This window comes from Phaethon aethereus (genome assembly GCF_964289735.1).
Source record: "Phaethon aethereus genome assembly, chromosome: 25".
Classification (NCBI taxonomy): domain Eukaryota; kingdom Metazoa; phylum Chordata; class Aves; order Phaethontiformes; family Phaethontidae; genus Phaethon; species Phaethon aethereus.
The window spans coordinates 6,917,407-6,929,991 of NC_138601.1; the positions used below are offsets into that span (position 1 = coordinate 6,917,407).

The 12,585-nt window shown below is 69.6% G+C and overlaps 2 protein-coding genes across 2 annotated transcripts; both read left to right on the forward strand.

The window, feature by feature from the left end:
* Positions 1–1,152, forward strand: CCR10 (C-C motif chemokine receptor 10; the record flags this gene model as incomplete). The annotated part of the gene is made up of 1 exon (XM_082010571.1): positions 1–1,152. One exon carries the CDS (start codon positions 1–3, stop codon positions 1,150–1,152), a length of 1,152 nt encoding a protein of 383 aa, XP_081866697.1.
* A 2,747-nt stretch (positions 1,153–3,899) lies between these two features.
* On the forward strand, positions 3,900–11,035 carry PLEKHH3 (pleckstrin homology, MyTH4 and FERM domain containing H3; the record flags this gene model as incomplete). The annotated part of the gene is given in 13 exon segments (XM_082010713.1): positions 3,900–4,049; positions 6,358–6,413; positions 7,001–7,089; positions 7,294–7,488; positions 7,690–7,847; positions 8,006–8,129; positions 8,327–8,624; positions 8,726–8,933; positions 9,172–9,308; positions 9,436–9,556; positions 9,650–10,106; positions 10,109–10,362; positions 10,459–11,035. Coding segments are annotated over 13 exon segments (2,430 nt in total). The 3' UTR covers positions 10,642–11,035.
* Between the last annotated feature and the right edge of the window lie 1,550 nt (positions 11,036–12,585).

The following is a 12,585-nucleotide window of genomic DNA, read 5'->3' on the forward strand; positions in this document are numbered from 1 at the left end:
ATGGTGCGCTGCACGCTGCTGCTGGGCTGTCGCCTCCGAGCATTCCTCACTCAGCCTCCCTCTGCTCAGGTGACCCCCAGCCCCGCTTCGATGGAGCCAACTGCCACCACCGACTTCTACCCTTGGGAGGATGGGTACTCATGGGAGGACGGCGTGCTGCCCGAGCTCTGTGAGAAGCAGGCAGTGCAAGGCTTCGCCCGCACCTACCAGCCTGCCGTCTACCTGCTGCTCTCGCTGCTGGGTATGGTGGGGAACGGGCTGGTGCTGCTCACGCATACCCGCTACCGCCGGGCACACAGCATCACCGATGTCTGCCTCCTGCACCTCGCCCTGTCCGACCTCCTGCTGCTCCTCACGCTGCCTTTTGCCGTCACTGACACGCTGCAAGGCTGGTCCCCAGGCACAGCTGCCTGCAAGGCACTGCAGGGCCTCTATGCCCTCAACTTCTACAGCGGCTTCCTCTTCCTCACCTGCATCAGTGTGGACCGCTACGTGGCCATTGTGCGGGTGCCAGCTGCCTGCCGCCTGCGCCCACGGGCTCGCCGCCACGGCTGGCTGACAGCGGGGCTGGCCTGGCTGCTGGCCATGCTGCTGGCACTGCCTCAGTTCATCTATGGCCGAGCAGAGCAGCACCAGGACCTCCAGCTCTGCCGTGTTGTCTTCCCCAGGGCGGTCTCGCGGGCGGCCCGGGGGGCCACCAACCTGGTGCAGGTCGTGCTGGGCTTTGCAGTGCCCTTCCTGGTGATGGCGAGTTGCTACGCGGCTGTGGCCCGGACACTGCTGGCGGCCCGTGGCGCCCAGCCCCATCGGGCGCTACGGGTGCTGCTGGCCCTCGTACTGGTGTTCGTGGCCCTGCAGCTGCCCCACAGCCTCATGGTGCTGCTGGACGCAGCCGAGCTGCTGGCCAGCTGGGAGGTGAGCTGTGCCCAGAGCCGCCGCAAGGACCTGGCACTGCTGGTCACCGGTGGGCTGGCGTACCTGCGCTGCTGCCTCAACCCCCTGCTCTACGCCTTCCTGGGCCAGCGCTTCCGTCGGGAGCTGTGCTTGTTGGCCAGCGATGCCGGCTGCGTGGGGCCCCTCGACCCGCACTGCCCCGGCTGCCCCAGTCCCCGCCGGCGGACGTCGCTCTCCACCGGCCAGGACGTGGTGTAGGGACGCGGTGCCCGCTCGGCGCCCCGCGGCTCCCCGGGGAGATTCTCGGTCCTGCATGGACCTGCCCGGTGCCGCGGCTGAGCGGTCTGGCGGGGGCAGCACCGGACAACCCGCACGGCGCCCGCACACGCGTGGGCGGAGGGAAGAGCAAGCGCCTCTGCTGCCCAGCCCGCCGCCGGCCCGGGGGGTACCCTGCAGTGTTACGCGTGCTCTAGGGGGACGTGCAATGTCACGCGTGCTGCGGGGGGCTGTGCGGTGCCGGTGAGCTCGGCCCGGTGGGTGCCCGGGCAGGCAGCTGGTTCCCACCCTCACAATAAACCCCGGTCGAGACCCTCTGGGCGAGCGCGTCTCCGTGCGGGCCGGGGCTGCCGAGGGGGGTTTGCTGGGCCGGGATGCGGGGAGCGGGGGGGCGGCCCCACGCCCGCCCGTGCCCACCGGCGCCGGCTGGGAGGTGCCTGCAGGCGGCAGCAGAACCTCGCGCTTCCTGCCGTCCCCTGCCTGTCCCCTGCCTGCGCCCTGCCTGTCCCCGCGGTCTCCTGCCTGGGCTTCCCCGGACTCGGGGCTCCGGCAGACGGGGAGCGGGCGGGAACAGGCTGGGGACGGAGGGACCGGGCCGGGGAGCGGGGGATCCGCGGGGACGTGGGGAGAGCGACGGCCCAGGGACCGGCACTGGCTCCACAAGCGGCTCCGGGGCAGAGCAGGGGCACGTCCGGGCCCGGGCTCGGCCCCCCCCAGCCCGGCGGTGCCCCCAGCCCGGCCCTGGCGGTGAGAGGGGGCAGCTGGGGGCTGGGAGCAGGAGCAGGGTCACTCGCCAGCATAGCCCAGCCCCTGGCCGAGGCAGCGGCAAAGCCCATGCCATGGTCCCCGTGGGCAGGGTGCCAAAGAGCCACCCCCGGGCTGGCCACAGCAGAGGCACCCCTGGAAAAACCTGCCCCAGGTCCGGCTGGAAACCCCCTCCTGAGGCAGGGGGCCAGAGGGACTTTCCTCTCCCTTCCTCACTTCCCCCACGAGCTCCTCTGCCCTGGCACATCCTAGCCCAGTGGCTCTCACCTCCCATGGGGCCAGGGTGCCACGGCTGGGGCTGGCACGGCCCAGACGCCCTCGCTCCCATGGGGCTGGCACCGTGCTGAGTGGCACAGGACTATGGGCCAGCAATGCCTGGAGCCACGCAGCAGCCCCACACACCAGGCCCAGCTGAAGCAGCACACCCGGGATGCCAGGAGCAGGACAAGGTCTGGCTCTGGAGCAGCTGCTTGTGGGGTCCCTGCAGCAGAGCTGGGCATGCGGGGAAGCACCTCCTGGTCTTGCTGGGGCTGGAGGCTACTTCGTGCTCACCCCCAGGCTCCCACTCAGGATTAGCCCAGCGCTCCAACTAGGAGAAGCCATCCTGGACCCTTAACCTACTGCTGGGCCAGAAACACCATTACCGCTGACTCAGCAGCAGCAGCCACATCCCTGCACAGCAGCTGCAGAGCGGGGGTGATGGGGCCCCATCCCCTGCAATCCTCGCTGTCCCGTGCCACCAGTGGGGAAAAAGGGTCAGATTTGGGCAGTACCTGGCCCGGCAGCACAGCTGCCCCCACTCCCTGCCCAGCCTGTGGTCTTGGGCTGCCCCGCTCCTTTCCTCCACTGGCCCCATGGCAGTGCTGGAGTTGGCCCCATAGCCATGCCCGGGCCTGCCCCACAGCCATGCCACCATCTCCCCACATTGCCTGGCCCCCACACTGGCTCTGCCCCCCCGCCATGGCTGGTGGGCTCTGTCCCAGTGCCCCTGTGCCCATGCCTGCACCAGCTGCCCTGCCGGCCCCACACCCGGGCTCAGCCCCCAGTGCAGCCTGGCGCAGGCCCGGCACTGGCTGCGTGGGAGGAGACCTGGCAGGCAGCGCTTCCTGCGTGCGCATCCCAGCACCACGGGCTCCCAGAGTCGGTGTTGACCCAACAGCTATAGCAAAGCCAAAGCTGTGGCTGATGTGTTTAACCCTTTCTGGGGCTCTGGGAGCCTGGGCACTGCTATGGCACCCACACCTTGAGGGTGCCACAGACCCTCTGCCACCAGGCAGGGCCCAGGGCCAAGCTGAGCCACGCTCTGTCACTGGCTCCAGGTGTGACCCCGCCACGAGCCCCTTCTGCCAGCTCCTCTCCTGGGAAGGCACCACGAGGGCCGGCAGGACAGGCCTGCCCGAGCACGGTGCCCTCCTGCCCATGGAACCCCTGCCTGCGCCAGCAGCCTGTGGTGCTGCCCACCGGCACACGGCTCGGCACCGTGCCGGGCTGAGCCACCTTCCCAGGACGGGCGTTGGTGCTGTGGTGCGCAGGGGCTGGGGCAGCACATGACACCGGTGCCACGGGGCAGCTCGACGCCGTGGCCAGTGAGGCCCCGGGGCTGCTGGACCCAGCGCGCTCCGCCTGGCACGGGGCCTGTGCCCGGTGCCGGTGCCCTCGCCGGGTGCGGGCAGTGCCCGGTGCCCCGTGCTGGCAGTGGCCCTGTGGCAGCCCGGCCGTGCGGCGCCCCCGCGGCTCTCCCCGTTCGGCGCGCGCCCCCGTACGGCTGATGACGCAAGCGGCGGCCCCGCCGCCCCGGGCGCGCTGGCTCCGCCCCGAGCCGCGCGCGGCGATTGGCGGGGGCCCGTGACGCGCCCGGCCCGGCCCGCCCGGGGCGGCGGCGGGGCCGGTCCCGGCGGCGGCGGCCGGTGCGCGGCGCGGGCGGGCGGCGGGCCGGTCCCGTCCCGTCCGGTGCCGGCGGGGCGATGCCATTCCCGGGCGGGCTGTGGTGGCTGCTGTGCTGCCGGCAGGGCTTCACGCTGCTGCGGCGGGACTACGGTGAGGCGGACCGGGAGGCGGACGGTGAGGCCGAGGAGGAGGAGGCGTCCTTCGAGCTCCGCGCCCAAGGAGACCAGGTGGGGCCGGCACCGGCTGCGGGACGGGCACCGGAGCCGCGTCGGAGCCGGTGGTGCGCGGCTCCTCCCGCCCGGGCGCACGGCCCTGCCCGGCTCGGCGCCGCCGTTCGGCACCGGCCCCCGCGCTCGGCGGCACTGGCCCGGCCCGGCCCGGCCCGGCCCGGCTCCCGCGGGGCGCAGGGCGGGGTCGGCCCGGCGGGTGCGCGGGGAGCCGGGAGGCGCTGGGGGTCCCGGAGCCCGCGGGGAGGAGCCGAAGGGTGCGGGGGCCGCTGCCGGCAGGATCCCAGCGTGAAGGTCGGGTCGCGGGGCCCTTGCTGGTGCCGCGGCGGCGGGACCCGGGCGCCCGTCGGGTGCTGGGGTGCAGCCGAAGCCGGAGCGCTGCCAGGCCGGCTGGGCAGCGGAGCCGCCCGTGGAGCTGGGTTCTGCCCTGCCTGCAGTGCCCTGCCCTTACCTGCTCCTTGGGGCAGGAGCCATGGAGCTGAGAGTGCCAGATCCCACACCGGGGCCATACCTGCCCTGTGCCGCTGCTGAGCTCAGGCTGGCCGGCGCGTGGGGCTCCCCATGGGACGGGTTCCTCGGGACTGGCCACGGCTCCACACAGACCTGCCGGAGCAGGTTGGGGCTGTGCCCGGTACGCAGCGCCCCGGGAGCACGTGCCAGGCGTGGGGAGCAGGCCTCGATCTCCCCGCTCCGGCTGCTTCCTCTGTTTAGGGAAGCGGAGTGGCGGAAACCGGCGCTTCCTCCAGACGGGCTGCGTGGGGGACTGGGTGATGGCTGATAGCACGGGGCGGCGGGGGGCACCCCAGCTCCCAGGGGTACCTCCTGCCCGTCCTGGCTGCCTCCTGCACCTGGAGCCACAGGGCCACGTCCCTGCCCGGAGGGGACATGGGGGTTGGTGACAGCCTGGACCCGCTTGCTGCAGCCCCTCTCCCCCTGCCTGCCAACAGGGTCTGTAGCACGGCCTTGCTGCCGCTGGGCTGCCTTGGCTGTGTAGCACTGGGGGTGGCCCTGAGCCCTCCATGCCAGTCATCCCCTGGCAGTGGGTCCCCTTCCCCAGCGGTGCTAGCCCTGCGGGACAGTGGGGACAGCAGCAGCAGGGCTGGGCTCTCTGGGCACAAGTGGCAGTGCCAAGGGCACAGCGATGGCAGGAGCCGTCTTTGGGCTTCCTGTGTCCCATGGGCTGCACTGGCTCCAGAGGTCCAGGCTGGTGTGGGCGGCCGTGACGCCAGCTCTCTGGGGAGCCCTTCGCCATGGCCAGGGAGTCCTCGGAAACCCACAGTGCTGGCCGCCCCTTCCTGGGAGCGTGGGAGCGGCGACCCTGGCCCTGCTGCTGCAGCTTCTCTTCCGTTTATTTATGTTCCTGAGAAGGAGCTGGCCACCACCACTGCCGCTGCCTCCTCCCACAGGCTGTGGCCAAGGAGCTGGGCACCATCTCTGTGCCCGCAGCCATGCAGGAGCACGTGGGGCCCTCCGCAGCCTCAGCAGCAGGATGATTGCTGGAGGAGCTGGCCCCACGCATGGGCACTGACGCTGCATGACAGGTGCCCTTAATGCCACGGGTCAGCGGCTCCCAGCCCTGCCCTGCAGCACAGCCATACCTGCAGCGGCTCCCCCCTCCCCGCCACTATTTTTAGCAGTCATCTCTTTTTCTTGGTGTTTTGTGGTGCGCTCTGGCCTGTTGCGCCTTTGGCTGCCCCGTTGGGGTGCAAGCTGGCAGGAGCACCCGTGCATCTCCCAGGGCAGCATCCGCTGGCACTGCTGTGCCCCGCACCCTGCTCTGCTGGGGAGCCCTGCCCGTCCCTGGTGCCTGCCCGTGCCTGGGCTCTGCCTCGTGTCCCCACACATGTGCCAGGGTCATCACGTGAGCAGCACCATCCACGTCAAGTTGTGCTGTGTGAGGATGAACCGGCCCCCGTCCTGCTGTGGGGCCAGGGACTTCCCTGTGCCGCGTCCCACCGCCGTGGGCAGGAAGTCAGCGGCCCCATTACAATGGGACTTTGTGCCGTAAGCGTATTACTCAGCACTGACCTTGTGCAATTCTGCACGGTATTCAGCCTGCTGGGTCAGCTGAGGACACATGGCCAGTGTGCCTGGCGGCTGCCCCTGCACCCCTGGGGTGCCCCAGCTGCAGCCCTGGCTCCTGCCGCAGCCATGGGGGCACCAGGGCTCACTGCCCCATGGCAGCAGGATGCGAGCCCATCCCTCTGGGCACTGAAGCTGGGCTGGCGAGGAGGCTAGCAGTCATTGGGGGGATGTTCGGGGGTGCCAGGTGGTGACTGTGGGGCTGAGACGTCTCCTTCCTCCCCAGGGGTCCCTGGAGGTGAGCCTGAGCCAGCCCACCCGCAGCAGCAGTGGCTCAGAGCGGTGAGTGACCCCCTGCCTCCAACCCGCCAGGCATTCCATTGCATCCCTCGCGCAGTGCCATGGGAGGTGGGGACCTGTCACGCCCCAGGAGGACGCACCGGTGCCAGCATGTGCCATACCATCCTGCTTATGTGCCAGTCTATCAGCTAGAGCAGGGGGTGGCAGAGCTGACAGCCACGCTCCATCCCCATCCCTATCCCTGGAGTACTCTCGGGCACGTCTCTGTCCTCTGCCATGCCAGATGGCTCAGCTGATGCGGGCTTAGCTGACGGGGGCGTGCCCTGGGCTTGTGTGTGCCCAGGGACATGGGGTGCTGGGGCACAAGGGCCTGCTCGCTCCCCATCCTCCCAGTGCCGACACCGCTGCCAACATTCCTTCCTGGTTGTTCATTTTCCGAATTCCTTGGCAGGGCCACGACTGCAAACAGCTTATTTTTAGCCAGGGTCATCTGCACCCGATGGCTCTGCTGCATTCCCACCGTGGGGTTGCAGGGTGCCTAGAGCCACTCGGGACCCAGCTGACCCCAGCCCCCAGGCCGGCTCCCCGCTCGGGAGTGGCGCCTGGGTTCAGCCCCATGTTGTCCCCAGGTCCCTGCTCGTTGCGGAGGAGATGCGCAGCCTCATCGTGGAGAAGGGCCCAGGGCCAGTGGAGGATGACCCTGACGCTCTCGTGAAAGGTGGGCACGCCCGGGCTGGAGCAGAGGGGCCTCTACCTCCGGAGTAGCCAGGACTGGCGGGATTGTGCCCTGACTTTGGCTGCATCCTGTCCCAGAGGGGCGGGGGAGACTGGCTGAGCTGGTGCCAGGCAGACCCTGCCCCATGCCTGAGAGCCAGTGGGGCCGGTGGTGCCGGCAGTGGGGGCTGAGGCTTCCCCTTCCCAGGCTGGCTGCAGCGGGAGGTGCGGGGCGGCGTGAAGACCCCCTGGATCCGTCCTCGGAAGTACTGGTTCGTGCTGACGCCCGACTCCCTGGACTACTACAGCAGCAATGAGAAGGGGGCCCGGCGGCTGGGCTCCCTCGTGCTCACCAGCCTCTGCTCCGTGCTCTGGCCAGACAAGCAGACCTACAAGGAAACAGGTAAAGGCGCCTGTGCCCCTCGGTCGGGCTGCGCCTTCGTGGCCCCTCATGCCCTGTGTCACCCTCCCAGCCCGAGGGGGCCTCTGTTGCCCAGAGGAGGGGCCATGGCAAGCCCCGAGGCATCGAGCTGGCCCGGCTGGGGCAGGGGTCCTTGGGGTGAGTGCGCTAGTGGGCAGCGGGTGAGCTGTCTGTCCCTCGCAGGCTACTGGAGCGTGACGGTGTTTGGCAGGAAGCATTGCTACCGCCTGTACGCGGAGCACCTGAACGAGGCCGTGCGCTGGGTGTGTGCGGTGCAGAAGGTCATCGACAGCAAAGCGCCCGTCCAGACGCCCACCCAGCTGCTCATGCGCGATGTCGAGGTGAGCCCGTAGCACGGGGCTGCCCGCGCCTGCAGCCGTCGGCAGGGCCGGGACAGACGGTCGGGGCCTCACGTGCCCTGGGGTGGCGATGGGAGCCTGTGCCGGGCTCTCGGCTGGGCAGCTCCTCTGCAGCTGCTGCCATCGCTTCGCCCCCCCAGGAGCACTGTGGCAGCCCAGAGGTCCTGGAGCAGATCTACCGCTGCAACCCAATCCTGCGCTACACCAGCAGCCCCCTCTACGCTCCCCTGCTGCCCTTCCCTTATGGCAGCCTGGACCAAAGCGGTGAGGGGTGTGCGGGGGGCGCAGAGCTGGGCCCCACGCCCGGGGCGGCGGGAGCGATGGCCAGGCTGGGCGCTGCGCAGGGTGGGAGGGTGCTAGACTGGGCCCTGTCTGGCCCTGGGTGTGGGTATGGTGCCTGGCTGCTGGTGGGGGGGCCTGGGGAAGCCCACGGGGCCGTTAACTCCCATCCCATCCTGCAGCCCCCGGCCCCCGCAGCTACACCACGCTGCGCGATGAGGCTGTGAAGCTCTTCAACTCACTGCAGCAGCTGGAGTCGGAGCAGGACCCAGTGCCGCTGATGCAGGGCGTCCTGCAGACCTGCCTGGACCTGCCGCCGCTGGTGGATGAGATCTACTGCCAGCTGGTGAAGCAGACCACGGAGCCGCCGGCGCCGGGCGGGCAGGGCGACCTGCACTACTGGCAGCTGCTCACCTGCATGAGCTGCACCTTCCTGCCCTCCCCGCCCGTCCTGCGTTTCCTGCGCTTCCACCTGGACAGGTGAGTGCCTGCGGAAGCGCCGGCTGCGGGCAGGGAGCCCATCGGGCGCTGGGGCCCCCCTCGGGTTGGCACCACTGTGACCCTCCGGGCGTCCCTGGCAGGACAGAGAGCCGGTTCCCCGCCTCAGAGATGGCCAAGTATGCCTGCTTCATCCGGGAGGCGCTGGGGAAGACGAAGGGGCGGGAGTGCGTGCCCTCCCTGGAGGAGATCCTGGTGCTGATGCGGCGGCAGGAGATGATCTGCACCGTGCACTGCCCGGGGGCACCTGCCTGCAGCGTCGCCATTAGCTCCCACACCACGGCCGAGGAGGTGAGGGGCCACATCTGTGCCGGGCAAGGGGCTCAGGACATTTCGGCATGGGGGCTGGGTGGGCAGTGTGCCGTGGGAGGTGAGGGGTTCCTCTGGGTCTCTCCCAGCTGAGCCCTGGTAGAGAGGGGCCGGGGGCCGCCTGCCTTTGCCCGCCATGACCCGTCTGTGTCCCTTTGCAGCCCTGAGCGCTGCGGCCAGGGACGTGCAGTCACCATCAGTTGCCTTTGTCTCGCCCCAGGTGGCCCGGGAGCTGGTGTCGCGCCTGGGTCTGTCCCAGAGCCCCAACCTCTTTGCGCTCTACGAGCAGTCCCGGCGGCGGGAGCAGCCTGTGGGCAGTGCCACGCTGCTGGCCGACGTCCTCACCAGGTTTGAAAAGTAAATGTCCCGCTTTGCTGCCTATGGGGGAAAAGGGGCTCGGGGGGCCACGGGTGGGAGGGGACAGTGTGGTGATGCTTCCCCCTGCTTGCCCCCATGCTGATGGGGCTGGTCCCTTCTGCTGCAGCCTGGCTGGAGAGGAGCGGGAGCAGGACCCGCCGTGCCGGCTTTGCTTCAAGCACTACGGCTTCTTGGACACGGACAATGTCCCGCGCGACAGCCTGGAGTTCGCCCTCCTCTTCGAGCAGGTGAGAGCCTTACCGGGGTGGCTGTGCCCTGCCATGCTGGGGTGGCCATGCCGGGGTGGCCATGCTGTGCCAGCTCACCCCGCCCTCCCGCAGGCGCACGAAATGGTGCTGCGGGGCTACGTGCCCACGTCGGAGGAGACGCTGCAGACGCTGGCGGCACTGCGCCTGCAGAGCCTCAACAGTGACTTCTCCACCCACGCACCCTTCCCGCGCCTGGAGGAGCTCTTCCCGCCCCATGTGCTGCATGCTCGCCTGCCAGCCCCCCACCGCCGGCCCCCCACCAAGTGCCGGGGGGCCCGGCTGCGTGCGGGGCTGCTGGCCGGCGGACTCTGGGGGCAGGCGCTGGCCAAGCAGCGGGCGGAGCGGGACCAGCGCCTGCGGGGCCGCCTGCGGGAGGAGGGGGCCAGCACCATGGCTGCCATCGTGGAGAAGTGGAAGTTGCTGCAGGGCATGGGCCGTCCTGAGGCCATGGCTGCCTATGTGGCACTGGTGCGGGAGTGGCCTGGCTTTGGCTCCACACTATTTGATGTCGACCTGCGCGTGGTAAGGCCCCGGCAGGACGGGGTGGTGGGCAGCCCTGGCAGCAAGCAGCCCTGACACCCCTCTCCCCACAGAGCCCAGTGGGGGCCGGGCCCCAGCGGCTGTGGCTGGGCATCGGAGCCAAGGCCGTCTCGCTCTACAAGCCGGGGGAGCCTGAGCCCCTGGACAGCTTCTGCTATGGCCGCATCTCTTCCTTCGGTGCTTCCGACAGCAGCACCTTCCGCCTCTCCGTGGAGGACCGGGACCTGCTCTTTGAGACCTCCCAGGTAAGGGGCAGCCATCCCTCCATGCCTCCTTCCCCCCGGGGGCGGCAGCGTGCCAGGCGCCCCGGGCTGACCCAGCGTGTCCCCTCTGCCGCGCAGGTGGATGAGATCGCCCAGCTCCTCAACACGTACCTCACCTCCGCGGGTGCCCAGCAGCAGCCCCGGCCCCAGGAGCCGGCCACCAGCTCCTCCGCCCCGGACACCACCACACCGCCCCAGGGGCTCTGCCCCACGGCAGGGTCCTGGCAGCACTGGCCACCCATGGGCTCCTTCCGCAGTTAGCCCAGTGGCTGGTGTGGCCACACAGGGTGCTCCTGACGGACAGCGCGGGGAGGGTGGCTGGCCCAGCAGCGAGTGGCAGACCTGTGCTGGTCCCCAGCTGCTCCCCAGAGCAGGGGACGGGGGCTCGTGCTCCTCGCGCCGCCGTTGCCTTTCCTTAATTTATTTCGAGACGCCTGCACCCCCTGCGTCTCCCAGCACTTTCCCTGGAGGGCAGCGGGGCCGCCGTGCGGCGGTTCCCCATGCTGCTCCCAGGCCTGTCCCTGTCCCCTGTACCCCAGTGCCTTCACCTCCAACTCGTGCTGCCTGGCAGCTCTGCCCACTCTGGTTCCTGCCGCCCCGGGGGCTTTGCCCAGGGCAGAGGGTGCTGGGTGGCGGTGCTGTGCCGCCTGTCTGTCCGTCCGCTCCTGGAAAGCTGCAGGCGGCTTTTGGCCGAGCTGCCTCGGGGACCAGTGGGCTCCTCCTGGCCGAGTGGCCAGGCCCTGCTGCTTTGCGCTGGCCCAGTGGCGGGGCTCATGGTGCAGGGGTGGCCGGTCGGGTGGCAGCTGGTACGGCTGGGGCTCAGCCCCTCAGCGTTGCCTCTGTAAAGTTTGTCAGTTCTGTCTTGGGGAGGGGGGGTTGGTTGGTTGTTTTTCTAAATAAATGCACAAAGGAAAGGCTGGGCCTCCTGTCTCGGAGCTCAGGCCTGCGGTGGGAGGCAGGGACGCTCTGATCCCTGGGGCAACGAGTGCAGCAGGGCCTGGGACAGCAGCAGTGGCGGGGAGGAGCAGTACAGTGTGTCCTTGGGGGCAGGGACCGCTGTCCCTCAGGCCAGCGCCGGGAGCCGGGCTGCTCGCTGCGCCTTTTGGCATGTCATCAACAGCGCAGGCAGCGCGCTGGCTCTGCTTCCAGCTCCCCGGCACCCCCTGGCACTGGCCGCCCCAGGCGGGGGGAACTGCCCCAGTAGCAGGCGCCTCTGCGGGGCTGGTGCCAAAGAGGGCGTGGGAGCCTGGTGCTGCCATGGCGGGTGGGTATTTTTAGCCTGCTGCTCTGTGCCACAGGGTCAGAGGAAAAGGCTAATTCTCACCTTGGGCTGCCTGGGCTTGGGCTGGCGCCAGAGCTCCCCACACCCCTGTCCCTCGCAGCCTGACTCAGGGGGGGCAGGACTGGAGCTGCCCTGTCTGTCCCCCGCTCCATCAACACCTGCCAGCCCTGAACCCACCCGCATCCTTCCCAGTGGTGCCATCCCCTGCCTCAGATCCAGAGGGGCAAGGGCACCCCCAGCCCCTCGAGGGCCTCCCTCCTGCACGGGGGCCTCGCCCCTGTGAAACATTAGCGCAGGCACCCGCATGCTCTGTGGGCAGGGTAGGCAGGGTGGTGCCTGCTCCCGTCCCTGGTCAGCCGCACCGGCAGGTCCTTCCAGTATTTCTGGCTCTGTCGCAGCGGTCGCCCAGTGCTGCCCAGGCCCAGACAGCATGCTGCTGGCTGGCTCCCGGCTGGGGCAGGGCTGGCCCGAGCACCACCAGGACGTGCAGGTGAGCAGCGGCTCTGGTTCCGCGCTCCCACCAAGCTGGGACACCGTCAGGCTGCGGCTGCGCAGCAGGGCTGGCCAGCTGCACACGGCGAGCACTGGCCCTGGCAGCGTCTGCAGCTGCTTCCCTGCCCAGCTGCTCACCCCAGGAGCTGTGCAGGCAGCGTCAGTGCAGGAACAGCCTTTATTAAAGCAAAATAACCTACAAAAATATAGATACAGCCTGTGCCCCAGGCCTGATCTGGCAAAGGAGGAACAAGGCTCCTGCCCAGGGCAAGAACTAGCTCAGCTACACAGAGCCTTTGGCCACAGGGGTCACGTGCACCCAACTCTTTGGGCCAGGCCCATTCTAAGCCCCTGGGTTCACTCTCCTCCTCCTCCGAGCGAGCATTGCTCCCACGGGCAGAGGTTCCCTACCAGCACAGCGCACAGCTGCC